This window comes from Hippopotamus amphibius, chromosome 1, assembly GCF_030028045.1.
Source record: "Hippopotamus amphibius kiboko isolate mHipAmp2 chromosome 1, mHipAmp2.hap2, whole genome shotgun sequence".
In the NCBI taxonomy this organism is placed as follows: Eukaryota; Metazoa; Chordata; class Mammalia; order Artiodactyla; family Hippopotamidae; genus Hippopotamus; species Hippopotamus amphibius.
Genome location: NC_080186.1, coordinates 88,596,741 through 88,620,075, shown reverse-complemented (window position 1 = coordinate 88,620,075; position 23,335 = coordinate 88,596,741). Strand labels below are relative to the sequence as shown.

Sequence of the window (23,335 nt, the reverse complement as noted above, 5' to 3'; positions counted from 1 at the left end):
GGTCAGCATTCAATCTTGGAAGAAATACTAAATTATACACACATGCTACCCATACTTATAAAAGTTATAACCCCTAACAGCTTGGAAACAACCAAAGCCCAATGGTTTGGAAACTTTGAAACTTACCCTCTGATAGCACTGAGGCAGAGTATTTTCCAAAATGGGAGGAGTTCTCTGCATTAGTATTCCAACAGACTCTCTTAAAAGAGGAATAACACTATAGAAAAGGAAGACATCAAACGTATTAAAGCCACATTCTGACAATCCCATCCTGCAAGAAATTAATAATATACCTCCCGATAGTAGACTACAACAAAGATTTGTCAGAATAATGAGGAAAAAGAACCCAGCCATTGCTCCAAATTTTTCATGGGACAAATAAGTTATTATTTAAAGTAAAAGTAAAAGAGCTAAATGAGAAAAATCAATGTATTAGACACTAAACATACTACTGAATAGTATTGGAGCATCTAAAAATTTAAACACAGCAGTCATTCAACTGTCATTTAAAATATGACTTCAAATGGCTAGAATCTTCAAGGATAATCTATAAAGCATATCATGGCCAACTGGTCCTTAACATTTATCAAATATTCACATTCATTTACCTGAATAGTACTGTTAAGGAAAATACAAAAAAATTAATACTGTATATTAAGTTCCTTTGTCCAGTACTTTTCTAACCTGATTATATATCAGTCTTTTTTTGATTATTAAAAAGAAAAATAGAAGCCTGGATATAACCACAGATCTAGTGAATCAGCACCTCTAGTGATAGGGCCCAAAAGTCTGCATGAAATGATGTAATCAGTCCTCAACAGGTATTTGGAAATTATGGCTATAGGCTACTCAGATGGTTAAATGCACACAAAACAACTAATCATGTGATGGTGAGGGTGACTCTAACGCAATAGTCTAAACCAGCTACACATCAAGTTCACCTTAAGAGTCTTGTTCATTTTCATTTCTAACATATGGAATGAGAATCTCTGAGGGAGAGTTGAGGCATCTATGTTTTTAAAAAGCTCTCCAGGGACAGTCCAATGAGCCAGGGGGTGAGGCACTGCTCTGTTGCTTGAAGCAGACTGAGAGGAGAGGTCAGGAAAAACTTCATTACGCTTAATAGCGTAAATGCTTTCTTTTAAACGTGCAGAATCTCAATATTTCTAGAGTAAAAGCCCTCCTGATTATAGCTACAGGAGATAGAGACAAAAACAAAACAAAACATATACCTTTTAAGGAAGGTTGAAGGTGAAGTGCACCTTAAAAGATTACTGGTATTTCGGACAGAGAGACAGGAAAGAGAAGGTATTAATGAAGACGCAAAGGAACAGGGACAATGCTTGTCTTGTTCACTGTTATATTCCCAAGGAGGCCTAGTAAAGTGCTGCTCACAAAGTGGGCCCACAATAAATACTTGCTGGTTAAATGAATGATAAACGTATAAGTATTAGATGTTTTAGAACTTACGGTAAAGAAAGGAAAGGCCCCAGGGAAGAGATTAGGAGATTGTTCCAATACTTTGTATACCGTGATAACTACCTGGATGAGGAGCGTAAAAACAGGAACAGAGACACATAGGAAAATTAAACAGATACTGAGAGGTATTGAGATATCGAGAAACTGGCATCCAGGGAAGCAACACCAAGGGCAAGCTTAGAAAACTAGAAGTGTGGAGAGAATGGCAGCAATGAATATAAAAGCTCAACATCACATTCAAATGAAAATATTTTTCAGTCAGATAGTGATTTAGGAGCCAAAAATAATTACATGCCACCTTTCATTGCTTCTTCTCCTTAAAACCCTCATGCTCTAAATCACCAAGTTCTCAGGACTTAACATTCTGAATATTTCTTGACTCCATCCCCTCCCCTTCATTCTGTTACGTGTGTCTATAATCTCCTTTTCACTTCACTTGGATTATTGTAATAGCCTGCTAAGTGGTCCCTTTGCCTCTAGTCTTATTTCCTTAAGTCCACTGTGATAGGTAGCTTTAATGATGGAGCCCAATGACCCCCGCCTCCCTAGTGTTCATGCTCCTGTGTAAGCCCCTCCCCTTGAGTATGGGCTGGTTCTAGAGACTTGCTCCTAATGAATAAAGTACGGCGAAAGTGACAAGACATCACTACTAAGCTAAAAGACTGGCTTCCATCTTGGGCACCCTCCTCTCTTGCTCTCACTTGCCTGCTCAATGTAAGCTGCCCTCTGGAGAGGCCCAGGGCAAGGAACTGAGAGATGCCACCAGAGAGGAACTGAGACCCTCAGTCCAACAGGCCAAAAGAAACTCTGTACTGTGAACAACCACTTCAGTGAGCGAGAAGTGGATTCTCCTCCAGACGAGCACTGGAATGACTGCAGCCCTGGCTGACACCTTCACTGTCACCTTGTGAGAGACCCTGAGCCAGAGAGCCCAGTTAGCCACACTCAGGTTCCTGAACCAAGGCAAAGATAATAACGTGTGTTATTTCAGCTATGAGGTTTTTGTGTAACTTGTTTTGCATCCGTAGATAACTAACATACCCACCTTTTACAAAGCCATTAAACTAATCTAAAATCAGTATCTGACTCTATGCTTTCCTCATTAAAAAAAAATCCATTAAGACCTCCCTACTGCCTAGGGGATTAAGTGTAAGCTCTTTCACATGGTATATTTTTTGATCTGCCCTCCTCTAGCTTCACCTCCTATCATTCTTGCTTCACATTTTAAGCTCTCTAAAACATAAGCATATTTGTCCTTCACTTTCTGTTTTTCCTTTCATGCTTTGGCTCATGTTGTAACCTCTCTAGAATGTCCCTAAACTGCCCTTTAATCTGGCTTCTATTCCTTCTTTAAAATCTCAAGTGTCACCCCTTTCAGGGTATGTTCCATGATCGCAAACTGTCATCCAAACTATATGAATATCCTCTCTGTGCTCCTGTAAAAAATCTGTGATACCTATAGAAAGGCTGGTGGAAAGCAACTGGAATCGGGATTAAGGATTTTGACAGTGAAAGAACACTGGTTTTTCCTTCATCTAAGCTGAAGAATAGTGTCTGTTTCTATCTACTGTGCTGTTATTAAATAGGTGAGGACTCCCTGGATTTACCAAAAAGGCAAAGAAAAACAACATGGTAGAATAATAAGGCATAATTCAACCATTAGACATTTTTCCTTTCCTCTCTCCATCCTCATTTCTCAGGAAAAAGAAAGGATCAATCACTAAATGTTTTTATAAATCTAATTTAAACAATTTTTATGTTTTCCTATTTTCCTTACTATACTTCTCAGAAAATGAGGCACAAAAATGGTTCCCCTAGAATAACTGTTTGAGAATAAGAAACAAGTATTTTTTCCATGTGCCCACTAAATTTAGCTATTTTGATAATTTCTTCTCCAATCTTTATCTCAAGAAACTCCTAATAATCTGGAGATATCTGAGGTGGAAAAATCACTCCAATGTAAATCATGAGACTTGGGTTCTAATTCTGCCATTAAATAGCTTTTGACAAACAGTATAACCTTCCAGAGCATCAGTTTTCTCATCTACAAAATGAGGGAGTAGATTAAATATCTAGGCAATTTCTTCCATCTTTAATTTATTTTCATTCAATAAGAAAAAAAAAAAGGTTAAGCTACAAGGAATACTAGAGAGAGAATATATTTGGAAATGAAAGAAAATATGTTACCTTTATATTCTAAAAAGCAACAACAACAATGCACAACAGCATCATCAAATGAGATACACTTTGCAAACCAATTCAACCCATTACTAATTAGGTAATCCTGCAAATGGATTTTATCATGCAATCAATGCAAATAAGCAATAATTAAGCACTACATGCTTTGCTTGGCATCAGATTTTCTAGAATCAGATGGAGTCTTCTCTAGAGCTGTGGGAATGGAGGCCTAGTGCCCAAGGACACAGCTAGTGAATGGAAGAGCTAGAATAAGAACAGGTCTTTTGACCAAACTCAATTTTGAAAAGTTCAAGTCAACAAACATTTACTGTATGCCTACCATGTGCCAGGCATGTGTGAGGCACCAGAAATTAAAAAACAAATAATACACAGTGCCTTACTTCAAAGGAATTCAAAACCATTTAAAAAGCCTGTAGAGATTAATGGAAACAGGCAACAAACACCCATTTAGGATCCACCACTTGGAAGAAGGTGCATATGAATTCAAAACAACTGCAGATTAAAAGCCTGTATCCATTTTCATTTCCTGTAAACTTCTGGTGAACAGTTTTTTTATTAATATGTTGACTACTTACTTTTAAAAATACCTTTAAAAATAAAAATATACCTGTCAAAGTGGAGATGGAAAGGAATAGAAGAGAACATGGACTCTACTGTAAGAGAAGGCATGCATTATGAGCAATGATATTACTTAAGCAATAGTTGTGAAATATCACCTTGCAAACAACTTTTAAAATATTGACTGCCTTAGAATACCTAGGGCTAGTCTAACTTTCCCCGCAAAGAGCTAAAACACAATACAAGAGAGCTGAGTCCAATCTAAAATAATCCTTCAGGAGATCAGCCTTAAAACATTAAAGACATTCCCTTAATGCAATCTCTTAGTAAGTCACCCAAAACAACCATCTACAAATTTATCCAAACCTCTGTTCAAATTTTCACATGTATAATTCATGCTTGTTACTCCTTTTGTAAAAACAACAACAACAACAACTAGTACTGCCTGCCCTTTTTCTCCTAAAATTTACTTTTATGTGTGGCCCTTAGTTTGAGGATTCTAGAATTGGTGAAGTTCCATGATCACATATAACACACTTCAGAATTAACAGAGAATTTAGAGATCACTCATTTTAACACAATTCAAGAACCATAATGTAGATAAATATCATAACAATAAAATTAATGTTAGAAACAAGCAGCTATTTTAAAATAACTAAATAAAAGATATAACTGATATGTATAAGGAAATAATATATAGTGTACCAACTGAGGTTCTTACTGCTTTTGTTATGCTATAAAATTTGGAATGGTTGACTACTTAGAATTTTAATAAAATGTTTACATTCAGTAGCAGCAAGCATTTCGCCAACGCACATGGAAGAATCACACTAATTTTCTCCAATAATAATTTTAAACTATTGTTAAGAATTTCAGATGTAGGAGCCAGAACTAGGTTATGAAACTGGGGTAGGAAAAAAAGGTACTTGCTAAATCATATGGTGATATGATTCGGAACCAAAGTCAATTTCTATAAGAATCTCAGAGGTCATAAAAATGTAAAAGAAACCTGTAGAAACTCTATTTTTGCTTTTTAAAATTGTGTTTAGCTCAGGAGTTTGCGCCCATATTTTTCTGATTAACTATCATAATAGGGAATCATAAAACAGATTTCAGCATGGATCTATCCAGCCATAATGAAAGGATATGGGGAAAAAAGACAAACTTAGCAAATTCCTGACTGAGCTAAGACTCAGAGCTGCGTCCAAACCCAAAAAGTAAGCATTTGGAAACAATTAGAGGTTCACTTCTGGTTGACTAACTCAATTCTAGCTTTAACAATGAAATACCATTTTCCTAGCATATATAAAACGAATGAGTCATTAGGTACACGAGTTTACCAGGAAAACACGGTAATAGTTTTATTATTCAAAAGCTGAAGATAAACCAAATTTACAACCATACAATCAGAAACTTAAAATTAATATGAAAGCTTAAATGCTAGCAGATTAAATAAGCAACAGTTAGTTATTACTCTTTATTGCCAATAACTCTGTAAATGAAAAAGTATTCAAATCTTACTTCAAAAGCAGTATGTTTAGTGAGTCTCACCATTTCAACAGTACATAAAATTATCCAGCAATAATTATAAACAAACCAAAGAAAAGGATATACATTATGAACATTTTTGAAGAACAGACTTGTGACAACCATAATCATTAACAATAAAAAACTTTAGAGATGTGACACTACTACTTAGATCTGAGGACAAATATCTATTAATAATAATTAAAACACAATTACTGATTCAACTTTTTTGAATTGACTAATGGGCTTAAGTCTTCCTGCATATTATCAGTGGTTCTTATAATCTACAAGCATAAAGATAGCTGTAGTTTATAAAAGAACCCACAAATTTGAAGGTCTACTATATGTCATATACTTGAAAAGGTTTAGTGGAAAAAGAAGCCAAAGAAAATTGACCCCCAAAAGCAATATTTTCTACATTCAGACATGGTGCTCCTATGTCAAGCTGTAAATATACAGTTATATTTGCATAAATGCAATTATTCCATAGTAAAAAACAAGTACCTATTAACACAGAATTTCATAAGCCTAATACAGAACAGATAACCCAAAACCACAGGGATTATGGTTTACCTTATAATTATACTGAGTTTCTGAAACCTATGGTTTAAATCGATGCATATTTACAAAGTACCTACTTTATTCAATAATGGAGACAGTAGGATATTCTAAAATCCCCCAAAACTCAGAGCCAAAGTCATGAAAGGGTCACCTTTTTCCTTAAACTTCTGGAACTCAGTTACAACACTTAATGCATCTAGTCTTTGGACCAAAAGCATTAGTAAATGATGTCAAGTTAGTAAATAGTAATGTCTTTGTTTAGACAACACTTAATAGTTTTTAAAGTACTTTAATAAATTTTTTCCAACTTGATCCTCACAACAACCTTAAGTAACTTTAAGAAAATGTTGGAATCACAGACGTAGACAAGATCATGAGAGATCATACAGGCCAACTCCATCATTTTACAGAAAAAAAAAACCATCTAAAAGAGATTAAGACAACTTGTTCTTTGTTATACCCTGGTAAGCGGCAGAGTTGGGTGTGGTAACTCCAAGAGTAAAGCTCTCTGCGCTGCACTGCAGTGTCTCATCATGATTGAGTCCTCTGGAGTCAGAGACCATGATGGGATATAATAAATGCTTGACACATGTCTGCTGAATGTATGGTCTATTTTAAAATTTCAAATACTAGTGGAAGATGATTAAAATGCAGAAAAGCCCTTGTCTGATATGACTTTCAACCATTCACAATAACAGCTAAATAACAAAACAGTAAAAAACCACTAAACTTAGTCATTCCCAGAAAGAATCTCTAATAAATAGAAGCAAGAGCATCTTATCCTCTATTCAAGTATAAGTGAGGAAAAATTAATTACAGACAGGAGCAGTTAGCATTCCCAACTCTTGATGTGCAATCTGTTATCTTCATAAAGGCTCTTCATTCTCATGAATAAGAAACTAAAATCACACCAGCAATATAAGTGAAAAAAAAATTACTGAGTGATACATATGTATCCATGAAGAACAAAGGTGCAAATAAATAAGAAAAATGCATGAGAATTCATGATAATATCCTGTCAAGAGGGAAGGAAATGAGGAGACAGTGGAATAGAAGAAGTAAGAGGGCAAAGAGAAGATGGATTTTCAGAGACACTAGTCTGCCATCTTCTCAGTCTGCCGGCTTTCCTCCGAATAAAGTTGTATTCCTTGCCAAAAAAAAAAAAAAAAAAAAAAAAGAGGGCAAAGAGCACCACGATATACATTTTTTTTTTAGAGTTTTTTTTATTTATTATTTTTTTGGGGGTACAAGTTCAATCATCTGTTTTTATACACATATCCCCAATATTCCCTCCCTCGAGTCCCCCCCACCCTCCCCATCCCAGTCCTCTAAGGCATCTTCCATCCTCAAGTTGAACTCCCTTTGTTATACAACAACTTCCCACTGGCTATCTATTTTACACTTGGTAACATATATATGTCTGTGCTACTCTCTTGCTTCGTCTCAGCTTCCCCTTCACCCCCCGCCCCCCTCCCAAACCTCGAGTTCTCCAGTCCATTCTCTGCACCTGCGTCCTTGTTCTTGTTACTGAGTTCATCAGTACCATTTTTAGATTCCGTATATGTGAGTTAGCATACAATATTTGTCCTTCTCTTTCTGACTTACTTCACTATGTATGACAGACTCTAGGTCTATCCACCTCATGACATATAGCTCCATCTCATCCTTTTTTATAGATGAGTGATATTCCATTGTATATATATGCCACATCTTCTTTATCCATTCATTTGTTGATGGGCATTTCGGTTGCTTCCATGTCCTGGCTATTGTAAACAGTGCTGCAATAAACATTATGGTACATGTTTCTTTTGGGATTATGGTTTTCTTTGGGTATATGCCCAGTAGTGGGATGACTGGATCATATGGTAGTTCTATTTGTAGTTTTTGAAGGAACCTCCAAATTGTTTTCCATAGTGGCTGTACCAATTTACATTTCCACCAACAGTGCAGGAGAGTTCCCTTTTCTCCACACCCTCTCCAACATTTGGTTGTTTCCAGATTTTGTGATGATGGCCATTCTGATTGGTGTGAGGTGATACCTCATTGTGGCTTTGACTTGCATTTCTCTGATGATGAGTGATGTTGAGCATCTTTTCATGTGTTTGTTGGCCATCTGTATGCCTTCTTTGGAGAAATGTCTATTTAGGTCTTCTGCCCATTTGTGGATTGGGTTATTTGCTTTTTTGGTGTTAAGCTTCATGAGCTGCTTGTGATACACATAGTTTTGAGAGAAGACTGGAATAAATCTTATTATTATTCTTATTAAATATGGTAACATTTGTATTGAAAACATAACGAGACCTGGGGACACCTCCCCACTAGCTCTGTAACTCACTGATAGTGGTGGCTAGGCTAAGATGGGCAAAGGCAGAAGATGAAGCTCAAGGAAATCTGTATTTTAAAAAGTAGAGAAGTGAAGAAACAGGACTTTATTTAGAAAAACCAGATGAGATGGCAAGAAATAGTTATTAATACTATCAAAGTCAACTTAATTATCATCAAGTGGCTTCAGTGATCACCAGTTTTAACTCAGAACAAAAAGGCCTTAAGATCAGCAAGAAAAATCCAGGAGGAATGGGACCAGAGTACTGATCACATACCTAGATTCAACAAGGCTATTAGGAATCTGAGCTAAACTGTGTCTAGTTTTAGGTTAAGCAATTAACACACAATGCTTGCCAAGCGGTAGGTCTGTTCTAGATTTGGTATATTTTAACCTATTTAATCCATATATAATAAATTATAAGGTAAATATAACTATCATTGCCACTTTAAAGATGAAAAATTGAGGCTAAGTGACTTGTCCATGGTCACACAGATAAAAGGTAAGAACAGGATTTAAACCCAGGCAGTTTTGCTCCATGGTAAATGCTGTTAACTGATCTGCAAGACTTCCTCCAAGTAAGTCATCAGGGTGGCTTTGCTAAAGCTCTCAAAGCACCTTTACCTAAAGGAGAGTTCTGACTTTAGGAGATGCTGACCTTCAATGTATATAGGAGGCCTGGACCACAAAAAGAAATTTAAAAGCTCAGGAAAAGATGAACAGTAATAACAACATGAAAGCCTTCTGCCGTCTGCGAGCTGACTAGTATAGTCAAAAGCTGAACAGAAACAAACCCCTGACACCTAGTTTCTGTTCTGGGCCCACCCTCAATGATAAATTACAAAGTCACATGTCTGTGAGAAACAAACCTAACATAGGAAATGAAAAGCAAAGGAAAAAGTACCCTTATTTGCTTACCCAAATTAAACTTAAAATATCACTGTGAGAGTACAATTTTTATTAAATATCTCAAAGTAGGTTCCTAACTGCTACACAGCTACATTAGAGGCTGACTACATTAAAATATTTAGTTGCTGAGGCAGGAGCAGAAATCATGTTTTCAAAGGATAAAGTAAGCAAGAGAACAGAGTAACGCTAGTGGTAGAGAACTTCAAATACACACAAATTAACAATGCACAACGAATTATCAAAAGGGACTAATATTTTTTCTTTTGGCAGGAGTAAATTAAGAGTAGAAAAAAGTAATATGCTTTCAACATTTTAAAATATACTTTTATTTTTTTAAAGACTAAAAATGTCTATGATTCCAAAGTCAAAAGTATATTAAAAATATATATTCAAAGTCTCACTTATAATCGCTTCCCTCTACCTAGAGGTAACCATATTTATTATATTTATTTTTGGTTTATTCTTTGTGTTTCTTTTCAAATTATAAGAAACCATGTAGATTATATGTGTATCTCTTCTCCTTATGGAAAAGGTAATAGTGCTACTTTTACCTATCTTATGCTACACTCCTATAGATCATGTGCTACATATCAAGTGTTATTTTGTTTTCTTAACAATACATCTTGAAAATGCCACATTACCATACAGAGATCTTCCTAATTCTTTTTTTTTTGAAATTATGGTAAAAAACATGTAACACTAAATTGATCATCGTAACCAGTTCAGTAGTGTTAAGTAACATAGCTGTGCAAAAGATCTCTAGAACTTTTTCACGCTGCAACACAAACTCTTTACCCATTAAACACTAAATTTTCAGAGTCTCCTGCCTCCAGGCCTTGGCAACCACCTTTCTACTTTGTTTCCATAATTTTGACTACTTTATATATTTCATATGAGTAGATTCATATTTGCTCTTTGGGTTTGGATTATTTAGCTTACCTTAATGTCCTCAAGTTTCATCCACGATGTAGTATGTGACAGAATTTCCTTCTTTTTAAAGGCTACATAATATTCCACTGTATGTATACACCACATTTTCTTTATCCATTTACCTGCTGATGGATATCTGGGTTACTTCTACCTTTTGGCTATTGTGAATAATACTGCAATGACCATGGATATCTGAGTATCTCTTTGCGATCCTGCTCTGAGTTCTTTTGGATACGCACCCAGAAGTGGAATTGTTAGACCATATGGTAACTCTATTTTTAACTTTCTAAGGAACATCCACACTATCTTCCATAATGTGGCATCATTTTACATTGCTACCAACAGCGCACAAAGGCTCCAAATTCTCCATATTCTTGCCAACACTTATTATCCATTCTTTTGATAGTGGACATCCTGATAGGTGAGATGATGTCTTGTCATTTTGGTTTGCGTTTCCCTAGTGATTAGCAATGTTGAGTAGCTTTTCATGTGTTTTTTGGCCAGGTGTAAATCTTCTTTGGAGAAATGTCTATTAAAATGCTTTATTTTTAAATTGGTTTATTTTGTTGTTGTTGAGTTGCAGACCTTCCTTATTATTCTGAATATTAACATCTTACAAGATATATATGACTTGCAATTATTTGCTCCAATTCCATAGGCTGCCTTTTCACTCTGCTGATTGTTCCTTTCGATGATCAGAAGTTCTTAAGTTTGGTAAAGTCCAATTTGTCTATTTTTTATTTTGTTGCCTGTCTTCTTTGGTTTGTATCCAAGAAATCATTCCCAAAACCAATATTCTGAAACTTTTCTCCTCCGTTTTTGTCTAGGAGTTTAATAGTCTTAGACCATACATTTAAGGTCTTTAATCCATTTCGAGTTAATTCTCATACGTGGTGTAAAGTAAGGGTCCAACTTCATTTTTTTTGCATATGGATATCCAGTTTTCCCAAAACCATTCATTGAAGAGACTGTTTTATCCCCATTATGTAGTCTAGGCACCTTTGTCAAAAATCATTTGGCTAAATATATGCAAATGTTTATTTCTGGGCTCTGTATTTCTATTCAGTTTACTGGTCTATACATCTGTCTTTATGCCAGGACCACACCATCTCAATCACTGTTGCTTTGTTGTATGTTTTGAAATCGGGGAGTGTAAGGCCTCCAACTTTGTTCTTCTTTCTTAAGATTGTGTTGCTATTCATGGCCTCTTTACATTCCATACAAGTTTTAGGATTTTTAAAAAATCTATTTCTGAAAAAAAAATTCCATTAGGATTTTGATACTGATTGCACTGAATCTGTAGATCACTTTGGGCAGCATACATATTTTAACAATATTGAAATCTTCTCATCCATGAGCATGAGATGTCTTTCCCTTTATTTATATCTTCTTTGATTTCTTAAATGTTCTATAGCTTTCAATGTACACATCTTTCACCTCCTTGGTGGAGTTTATTCTTAAGTATTTTATCCTTTTTGGTGCTATGGTAAATGGGATTGTTTTTAAAATTTCCTTTTCTGATGGGTCATTGTTAAGTGTATAAGAATGCAACTGGGCGTTGAGTGTTGACTTTGTATTCTGCAATTTTGCTGAATTCTTTCATTAGTTCTAACAGTTGTGGGGTGTGTGTGCGTGTATGTATAATCTTTAGATTTTTCTACACACACGATCACGTCACATGTGACAGGGATAATTGTAATTCTTCTTTTCTAGTTTGTATGCCTTTTATTTCCTTTCCTTGCCTGATTGCTCTGGCTAGAACTTTCAGTACTATCGTGAACAGTAGTGAGAAAACTGGGCATCCTTGCCTTGTTCTTGATCTTAGAGGAAAAGTTTTGTCTTTCCCCAGTTGTAGGTTTTTCATATATGGCTTTTATTATGTTGAAGAGTAGTTTCCTTCTATTCTTGGTTTGTTGAGTATTTTTAATCATGAAAGGGTGTTGAATCTTGTCACTCTTCTGCATTGCTTGAGATAATCACGTCTTTTCTTCCTTTATTTTGTTCATGTGGTGTATAATACTGATTGATATTCATATGTTGAACCATCCTTACATTTCAAGTATAAACCTCCCCTAGTCATGATGTATGATCCTTTTAATGTGCTGTTGAATTTGGTTTGCCTGTTGTTTTGCTTAAATGGGTTCTTAAATGAACACTCATCAGGGATACCGGTCTATAGCTTTCCTGTTGTGCCTTTGTCTGGTTTTAGTATCCAATTAATGCTGGCCTCATGAGTTTGGGAATTTCCTCTCCTCTTCAGTTCTTTGGAAGAGTTTGAAAAGAACTCGTGCTAGTATTTCTTTAAATTTTTAGTAGGATGCAGCAGTGAAACTATCTGATCTTGGGCTTTTCTTTGTTGAGAGGTTTTTGATTACTGCTTCAATCTTCTCACTAGTAATAGTTTGGTTCAGATTTCTAAAATTTCTTCATGATTCAGCCTTGGTAGGTTGTTATGTTTCTAGAAATTTATCAATTTCTTCTAAGTCATCCAATTTGTTGGCATATAATTTTTCATAGTAGTCCCCTATAATTCTTTTTATTTCTGTGATATCAGTTTAATATCTCCTCTTTCATTTACTATTTTAGATATTTGAGTCTTTCTTAGTTGGTCTAGCAAAGTTTTATCAATTTTGGTGATCTTTTCAAAAAACCAACTCTAGGTTTTGTTGACTTTTTTTTCCTATTCTCTGTTTCATTTATCTCTGCTCTAACCTTTATTATTTCCTTCCTTCTGCTGACTTTGAGTTTAGTTTGTTCTTCTTTTGCTAGTTCCTTGAGTTGTAAGCTTAGGTTGTTGACCTGAGATCGATCGATCTATCTTTCTTTCTTTCTTTAAAAAACATACATGTTTATAGCTATGAACTTCTCTCTTTGCACTGCTTTTGCTGAATCCCATGTTTTGGTTTGTTGTGTTTTTGTTTTCATTTGTCTCCAAATATTTTCTAAATTCTCTGATTTTTTCTTTAGCCCATTGATTGTTAAAGAGTGTGTTGTTTAATTTCCACATATTTTTGGATTTTCATGTTTTCCTTCTGCTATTGATTTCTAGTTTCATTCCATTGTGGTCAGAAAAAATATTTTACATAATTTCAATGTTCAATGTTTGTTAGGACCTCTTTTGTGACATGACATGTCATCTTTCTGGAAGAATGTTCCATGTGCGCTTGAGAAGAATGTGTATTCTGCTGTAGTTGGGTTAGGCCCAACAACAACCTGTTAGGCCCAACCGGTCTATAGCAGGGGTCCCCAACCCCCAGGCCGTGGACCAATACCAGTCTGTGGCCTGTTAGGAACTGGACTGCACAGCAGGAGATGAGTGGCGGGCGAGCGTGTGAAGCTTCATCTGCTGCTCCCCATTGCTCCCCATCACTCGCATTATTGCCTGAACCATCACTCACTTTACCACCTGAACCACCCTCCCCACCCTCCCAGTCCCATCTTTGGAAAAACTGTCTTCCACAAAACCGGTTCCTGGTGCCAAAAAGGTCGGGGACCACTGGTCTATAGTGTTCAAGTCTACTCTTTTGTTTTTGAGCCTCTAATGATTGATTGCTTGATTTCCTAGTTCCCCTAAGGTATTGAAGTCTCCTACAACTACTATGTTGCTGTCTATCTCTCCCTTTTTGTCAATGTTTGCTTTATATATTAGGGTGCTCTCCTGTTAGCAGCATATGTATGTACAATTGTTATATCTTCCTGGTAAACTGACCCTTTTATCCTTATGGTATTTCTTCTTTGTCTCCTGTGACAGTTTTTGTTGTCTATTTTGGCTGATATAAGTATGGCTACCACTGCTCTCTTCAGTTCCTGTTTGTATGCAGTATCTTTTGTCACCCTTTCACTTTTAGTCTATGTGAGTCCTTATATGTAGAATGAATCTCTTGTAGGCAGAATAAGGATGAATCTGTTTTTTTTTTTAAATCCATTCAGCCAGTCAATGTTTTTTAATTGGTATGTTTAATCTCTTTACATATAAGTAATTACTGGCATGGAAGGACTTACTATTACCATTTTGTTCAGCTTTGTCTTGTAGCTTTTCATCTCTCTTTCCCCTCTTTCCCTCTTTTACTGTCTTCCTTTGTGTTTCACTGATTTTTTTGTAGTGACATGTTTTGATTCTCCTCTCATTTTCCTTTTGTGTATATTCTATAAATATTCCCTTTGCGTGTGACAAGTTGCTTTTCTTCTGCTGCTTTCAAGCTTCTCACTTTATATGTAACTTTTGACAGCTTGATTATAATGTGTCTCAGTGTAGGTTTCCTTATATTTATCCTAGTTGAAGTTCTTTACATTTCTTGAATTTGTATATCCATTTTTCTTCTCAGATTTGGGAAAGTTTCAGCCCATTTCTTTAAAAAGATACTCTGCCCCTTTCTCTCTCTCTTTACTTTCCGAGACTCCCATAATGCATGTTGTTCTGTTGGTCCATAAATCCCTCTCACTTTTTTCTTTTTTTTTTTTTTGCTCCTCTGTCTCAATAATTTTTGTTAAGTCCTGCCTTCAAGCTCACTGATTTTTTCTTCTGCCTGGTCAAATCTGCTGTTGAGTCCCTCTAGAGAAATTTTCAATTCACTTACTGTTCTTTTCTTTGGATCCTCTCCACAGTTTCTATCTCTTTGATGATATTCCCATTTTGTTCATGCACCATTTTCCTGATTTTGTTTAGTGTCTACCTGTGTTTTCTTTTAATTAACTGGGCATCTTTAGGATGGTTATTTTGAATTCTTTACCTGGCAATTCATATGTCTCCTTTCTTTAGGTTTGGTTTCTGGACATCTAATTGTTTCCATGGTTGGCTGTTTCTTTGTATGTCTTATTTTTCATTGTTGGGATTTCATCATCTGAACGGTCAGTCCACTCTCCAGACTTTGTGGTCTGGTTTCATGCAGGGAGGACTTTCTCCACATAGCCTGGCTGGAAATTTGGGAGACCTCTCAAGTCTTTTCTGGCACATGCCCTCTCTGAGCTTGTGATGTAATCTCCTATTTGAAAAAGTATGCTGGCTCCTACTCAAGAGCTCCTCCTGGTGTCTATCTGTGATACTGCTGCCTTCTGGAGCTGTAGTAAATCACAGTCCTGGGGTTCCACCTAGTGTCTGTCTTGGTATTGCAGACTGTAATGCACAACTGACATCTGTTCCCAGGGATGCCCAACGGGCACCCATTTCTGTCAGTACTTGAATACAAGTAAGACAAATCTCTCAGGCAGCTCCCCAAAAAGTCAGTTTATGTTAAACTCCTTTCCCTCCCCAGGCATAAGATGGGAATTGGGGGTTTCCTCCCAAACAGTCCACTATGTGCAGGCGTGGGGGGTTGGAGTGGTTATAATGAGAGAAAGTGAGAAGTGTCATGAATTTCCTGTCAAGCTTCCATGTGGTTGGTTTTCCATTAGCCTGGTGTGCAGGAACATTTTAACTAGTTTCTGGATTTCTCAAAGAGGTATTCTGTCAGTTTGTTGTGTTAAATCTGTTTCAATGGAGGAAAGAGAGTCTAGGGCTTCCTATTCTGCCATCTTGCTGATCCCATTGCCCTGCCTCCCTTTACATCTTTTTTTTTTTTTTAGGGATACACAGAATTCCCTTACTGATGTACATATGTGTTCTTTCTGATCTTTGGCCCAAACACATAAAGTCACAAAGAATGGCCTTAAAATATATCTTCATCTATTTTTGCAAATTTATCTTTAGGATACATTCCTAAAGTGGGATTGCTTCACCAAAGGTAAACATACATTTAATTATGTTGGATATTTGTCAAAGCTCTCTCCACAGAGACAGTACCACTCTCATTTCTATAGCAATGTGTGAGAGTACTTATTTTATCTATAGCCTTGCCAAAAGACTATGCAAATTTTTTGGATATTTATCCACCTGATGGGTGAGAAATGGTGTTACAATGTAGTTTTAATTTGCAATTCCTTTTTTCCCAGTGAGGCTTAACTTTTACATGTTTAAAATCATTTGTATTCCTTTTCCTATGAACTAAATGAACTTCTACCTTTGCCCATTTTTCTATCAGGCTTTTAATGTTTTTAATTTAATTTTTATTTTTAAGAGCTCTCTCTATATTAGGGAGGTTAGCTCTTTACGATCTAAGTGGCAAATATTTATCCCAGTTGATTATGCTTCTTGACTCCCCTTATGGTGCTCTTTTTTCTATGCCAAAGTTCTTTTCTTAAATGTAATTTAAAATTCATCAATCTTTTCTCTCACCGATTCTAGGTTTTGAACCATAGCTGCCCCCCTAATATTCCCATGTTGTAAAAATAATTCAGACATGCTTTCTCCTAATATTAGCATGGGTTTGTGTTTTACTTTTAGAGCTCCAATCCATTTGGAATTTATTCAGGTATACAGTATGAGGTACAGTCCCAAATTTATCTTTCCCCACATGGTCATCCAGTTATCAGAAAGCTCATTTTTTTACCACTGACTCAAAATTTTCTACTCTCGTATAAATCTATTTCTGGAATTTCTAATCTGCTCCATTAGTCTGTTTGCTTTTTCAGGCATCTCACTTTTTTAACTGTAAAGACTTTACACTTTATATCTTCTTTTCCAAGGTTTTCTTAGCTATTTCTCCTGCTTCTTCATTTTTCCTTATAAACTTTAAAATCAACTTTCATTACCTCCTCTGTAGAAATAAAAACCTGTTGGTATTTTTATTAGAATACTTTAAAATTTATAAGTAACATTAATAGTTAACATGTTTATAATGTTGATTCTTCAAAAACATCATAATTGACCAAAAAAAAGGCTCTGTTCAAGTCTACTTTTGTGTTTTTCAGAAGTAAATTTTTTCTCCTACACGTTTTACACATTTTATCTCTGGATTGCCTTTGCTATTACTACTGAAAAGATGTCTTCTCTTTAATTGTATCATTCAACTGGATTTTCCTTATATATAAAGGGTACTAATTTTGTACATTAGTTTTGTATCTGCAGCTTTAGTAAATTATCTGTCATAGTTTTTCCACTGATTCTTAGAGGTGCTAAAGAAATATAATCATATATTTTACAGAGAAGAATAATTTCTTCTTTCCAATTTTTAAGCCTCAGTACTTTCTCTCATCTAATGTTGCTGGCTTATGATCACTAATACATTGTTGCACTTGCTCTGTTCCTTCTTCTACTTCTAAGACTGTCCCCAGCCTTTCTTAATTGGGATTCCTCTTCTGAACCACTGAACACACAAAATCATCTGAGTGACTATTTCTCAGTTCCTGCAAGTACAGTACATAACCAGTACTTTTCTAGGTGCACAGGTAAGGAGTTAATAATTACATACAAATGGATACTTTCGGGCATTAGGGTATTCTCTTCCAGAATGCTGGTTGAGAAAAGCTGTTAGACTAATCCGTATTTATAAATGCTGATTTAAATTTATAAATTGACTATGATGGTTTTACATATGATTAAAAAATACAATTACTATGCAATAATATTCCCATATGTTCAATTTTACAATATGGGTACAAACACCAAGTTAAAATCTTGGGAAACTGTTTACGTTTATCTTGGTCTCCAAAAGTATAGTTCACAAATTATAACCACTTGAAAGACAAACCGCAAAGGAAATTGTTAGGCAACACCCAAAACCAGTCTCGAAAAAAAAAAAAAAGAATCAATAATTTCTTGTGTACATAACTATTTGAAGATATGGTAGTTTCTTGTTTTAAAATATGCTTTTTTGACTTAATATAACTACAAATAATTATCTATTTAATCACAAAATCAACAAGGTTTATCAAAATCAGTACCTGATTCAAATCCTGTATTCATGAACAATGGTAATCATCTAGATGATCATTTAGAATTTCAGCTTTATAATTCTGTTTCATTACTGCATATTCCTTCCATTTCACACCTCAATTTATGACCATTACCTTCATTTCTAAAGCTTGTACCTTAGTTTGCTTCTAAAAGTTGGGCTATTTTTTTCTTCTATATGATGATAAATAAATATATTATTTGAAACACTTTTGCTCCTAACAAAAAGACAATTTCTTTTTTTAAAAAGCTTTCCCTTGTATTTACAAATGATTAGTGAAAGTCACAGAGCACCACAAGACAGTAACTTGTGAGCTGCGGAAAACTAATTAAAAAAAAAAAACACACACACACTCCAGCAAGGCTTCAGAAATACCACACCAGTAACAAAACTTTTTTTCTGCATCCTGTTTATATATTTTTCCCCATCATGCACAGGTACCCCTTTTATTTAAGTGAAGCAAAAATCAAGCTACAGATTTCTGTAGCTCTTAAATCACAATACAATTCAAAGCTACAATTAATTGTTCAGATTTCTGTTCCCTAAGTTATGAACCCACTTTCCATTCCAATTCAACTGACTAACGGGGAAAAAAAAGTGAAATCACACTGAACTCTCCTATGTTTTCAGATAAAAAATTATATTCTTATCATTATACTCAATCTCCTGCTTTTCATTGGGAAAAAAAATCCATCACAGTACAAGCCAGTTTCACACATAAGTTTTTTCACCCTTTGCCTGAGTCAGGAAATGTTTAGAGGAAAAAAAATGTCTTTTTCTAGGAAATCACTTTCACTTGAAAGTGATAATACAACACTGGGCAGCCCAGAAGGCACAGACGTCTATTTCCATGGCATGTACTCAGCTGAGGAACGTTTAGATCTCGAGAATATATACAGAGTGCCATTATTTCTCTTTCTCTTGTGTTTAGCGAATTGCAAATATGTAAAAAAGTAACAGTAAGGAAAGTTATTTCTCTATACTCCATTTTGTTGATTGCTTAAAAGTTTTCATCTATTTCCTAAAATTAGCCTTGGCTAACTGGGCCAACTCTTAATCAATTTGAGAAGTATCTCAAAGTTATCTCCTTGCAAATATTTCACTATCATGTAAATACGTAAATTAAGTTTGCTTTCTTAACAGAAAAACAGACTGAACTGGAATGCCTTTACTTTGTACTTTGGAGCTATCTTGGTTTTTACTGCTCTCTATTAAAAAAAACAAACAAAAACAAAAAAAGCATGTATATGTGTATATGTATACACACACACACACACGCTTTTAAAAGGCAAAGTCAGAATTACTGATTTCCTTTAGAAAAGTTAGGAAAGAAGCATAATTTTAAAATTACATCACCAAGAGAGACTCAATTAACATTCAGGGATATATATACATATATATATGTATGTATGTATGTATTTCCCCTCATCCTACACGTAAAGAGAAATATATACTTCAGATACCGGCTGTTTACAATGACTCACACTTATGTGTTGCCTTATGTGCATCTTGTCATTTATTGTCATTTATTGCTACCTAATAAATCATCCCAAAATTTCATTGACTTAAAACAATAACTGGGGCTTCCCTGGTGGCACAGTGGTTAAGAATCTGCCTGCCTAATGCAGGGGACACGGGTTCGATCCCTGGGACGGGAAGATCCCACGTGCCGCAGAGCAACTAAGCCTGTGTGCCACAACTACTGAGCCTGCGCTCTAGAGCCTGTGAGCCGCAATTACTGAAGCCTGCGTGCCTAGAGTTCATGCTCCACAACAAGAGAAGCCACCGCACTGAGCGGCCTGCACATCGCAATGAAGAGCAGCCCCCGTTCTCTGCAACTAGAGAAAGCCAGTGTGCAGCAATGAAGACCCAATGCAGCTAATATAGAAATAAATTAAATAAATAAATATTAAAAAAAAAATGCTTTGACGAAACCCTTCGGGGAGCTTAAACCACTCCCCCCCCCAAAAAAACCAAAAACCAAAAAACAATAACTGTACTATTACCTATCACCTAGAACCTGTGAATCCTCTACTACTGACCAAACGTAATAAATGAGCACACGTAGTAGAAACTCAATAATGGAAAAAAGAAAAGGCCTAAAAATGACTAAAGAAATACTGTTAGATAATGTGACCTCTGGATGTTGTGATCCTGACTGATCTTTCTTGACTTCCTTACGTTTTCCTCATTTCCTATACATTTATTATCAAAAAAAGCTAAAAGTTTTTGCTTACTCAGGATATAATTTTGTATGCATATAAGTATTTTTATCCGTTAAAGACTCAGAATAAAAGAAAAAAGCCAAACCCATAAAAATATTAACATAGTTATCTTGGCTGGCAGAACCATGGGTAATTTTTTTCCTTATCCTTTTTTATATTTTACCAAGTTTCTTTATCAACATAACTATTTCCATAATTTAAAAAAAACCTACTTTTAAATATGCAATTGTCATTAAATCTCCGGTCTCTCCTCTGAACAGCCACAGCCTGTTCATGCTCTACTTGGAAACTGGCTATCACCTGAGGACACTCTTCCCTATGGCATTTTCTCTCCCACACTCCCTGTACTCCCGGGGCGTGTGGGGAGGTGAATGTCCTCCTCACTTATCACTACTGCTGTTCCTCCCACCTCCCCCCAACACAGCTCTTTTAAGGCCCAGGCCATGACATTATGACACCCTCTGCCCATCCTAATTACTAGTGATACAATTCTTGATAGCCTCCCTTCAGTCAATGAAGAGTTTAGCAACAGGCTTATTCTCTTTCCACCTCTATCTTTTTCATTACTCTTTATTTCAATATCCATGTGAACAATGCATCCAACATTTGGCCTCTACATGATGATCTTTTCCTGGATCCTCCCCTATGCTCAGACCTTAGACCTTAGGATCTCAATTTTACACATCTCATAAATCTTCCCACTTCTGGATTTCTTCCCCTAATCCGTCTTCTCTAAGGCTTTTCCCAGAACTCCAACCCAATCCACTCACATCACTTTTATTTTCAGAATCTATTATTACCTTTAAATCTCAGTTTCCCACAACTATAATCCCTGCCTTGCTCCTTTCTCACTCTGTCAGTATTCACCCAACAAAACCCCAAACCTTTTAAATACAACTCTCTGCCTATTCCATACCTTTTACCAAGCAGTTGAACAAGACTAGGAAAAAAAAAAAAAAAAAACCAACTGTGCTGGTTGTTTTCACTTTAAATTCATGACCACAAACTTCAAAGTGAGCCCTCAGTGTTGCCAGCAGTCATGCTGCTCCCCTTTACAGCAAAGGGCCTTGACAAGGAGTTGACTACGATTTCCTCACCTCCCATTCTCTCCTGAGGCTACTCTGATCGGGCTTTCACTCTCATCACTCCTCTGGACATCTTATCTGAGTTACCAATTATCAGCTCAACAGCATTTAATAGGGTTAATTATTCCTTCTCGTTTAGAACACTTTCTTTACACGGCTCCTAAAACAAGACACGCTCATGTCTGTCCTCGCACCTCACTGGCCACTCTACTTTACTCTCCTCTGCTGGAGTTGCCTCCTGCTCCCCACCCCCCCAGGGCTCAGTCCTCAGGCCTCTTCTCTCTATCAGTACTCATTCTCTGGGCAAACTCATCCCATCTCGTGGCTTTAAATACCATACATAAGCAGATGACACCCAAATTTCTATCTTTCACCTCAACCCCTTCCCCAAACTGGATACAACTACCTGCCACTCTCTGCCCTGCTCACTGCGCTCCCCTCTCGCCATTCCGCACACGTCAGGCATGCTCCCGCCTCAGTGTGCTTACCTGAAGTTCCCTCCATCAGAAATGTTCTTCCTCTGACCAGTCCCAAGCTCCTCTCCTTCCATATTAAGGTTTCCGCTCAAATGCCACCTCATGCAGAGGACTTTCCCAGTCCTTCTAAAATACAGCCCCTTGCCTTACTTCACCGCGTTTATCACCACATGACATGACACTACCTATCTGCATGTTGTTCTGCTTTATTGACTACACCCCCATCAGAATATAAGCTCCATGAGGGTTGGGTACTTGCTATATTGTTTACCAACTAGCAGAGTGGGCACTAAAACATTTGTTAAATGATTTAAAGATATGTTAAAGTTTTCTGCTTTATCTCCAAGGGGTGGGATTAAGAGGACATTTCAATAGACAAGTTGTACATTTCAGTAATGCTTGAGTTTTCTTACAATCGACAGCTATTACTACTGATATCAGAACAAAGGAAACGAACAAGTAAAAACGTTAAAGCTTAAAAATGAAAAATTCAGCTGAGTGCTCCCAAGAATTCCATATTTGTACTTGTACCACCTACTTGAGATCGCCATATAAATGTCTAATGAGAGATCTCAAACCTAGCAACAACCAAAACAGAACTTCTGATCAGCAATGCCCTTTGAATCAGATAAACCAACTCTTGCCCTAGTCTTCCCTCTCAGTAGAGGCACCTTCACTCACTCAGTTGCTCATGTAAAAACTCTAGGAGTTATCCTAATGTTCCCTCTTTCACTCAACCCTTCACCTAAACATTCATATCTAGGAGTAAATCTTATTAGTTCTAGGCCCAAAGTATTTTCTAACTTTTGAGCTATTTCTCTCCACCTCCTAGATTATTAGTACCTTAGGCCAAGGAATCCTGGCCTCTTATTTGGTCCACTGTAATAGCTTTCTAGCTGTTTGCCTGTGTGCCCTCTTGCCCCCTTTTAATCTTACTACCTACGCAGCAGCCAAAATTATTTTTAATGATACAAATCAAATAATGTCACCCCTATGGTTTCCTCCCCCACCTGAAATAAAATTCAGACTCCTAACCCTGGCTAATTTTCCCAGGCCTATCTCTTCAACTGTATTTCAAAGCACTCCCCCCTGACTGCCTATACTTCTGCCATACTGACCTCCTTTCAGTGCTAACGTTCTTTTCACTATAGGGCTTTAATACTAGATGTTCCTTAGACTAGAATGCTCTCTTTGACATTCTGATCTCAATTTAAATCCTCCCTCTTCATAAGTCTTCCTTTGTGACTCAACCTAAAGTGGCACCCCAGTCACTCTCATCCCATCTTAACTCTCT

General features: G+C 36.3%; 1 protein-coding gene across 2 annotated transcripts in view; it reads right to left on the bottom strand.

Moving 5' to 3' along the window:
• The window catches only part of SLC30A7 (solute carrier family 30 member 7), an 82,987-nt gene that overhangs the window by 20,835 nt on the left and 38,817 nt on the right, over nucleotides 1-23,335 (bottom strand). For both annotated transcript variants that reach the window (XM_057747866.1, XM_057748674.1), the window contains exon 9: nucleotides 127-217. In XM_057747866.1, the coding sequence (XP_057603849.1) occupies nucleotides 127-217 (91 nt within the window). The remainder of the gene's footprint in view (nucleotides 1-126; nucleotides 218-23,335) is intronic.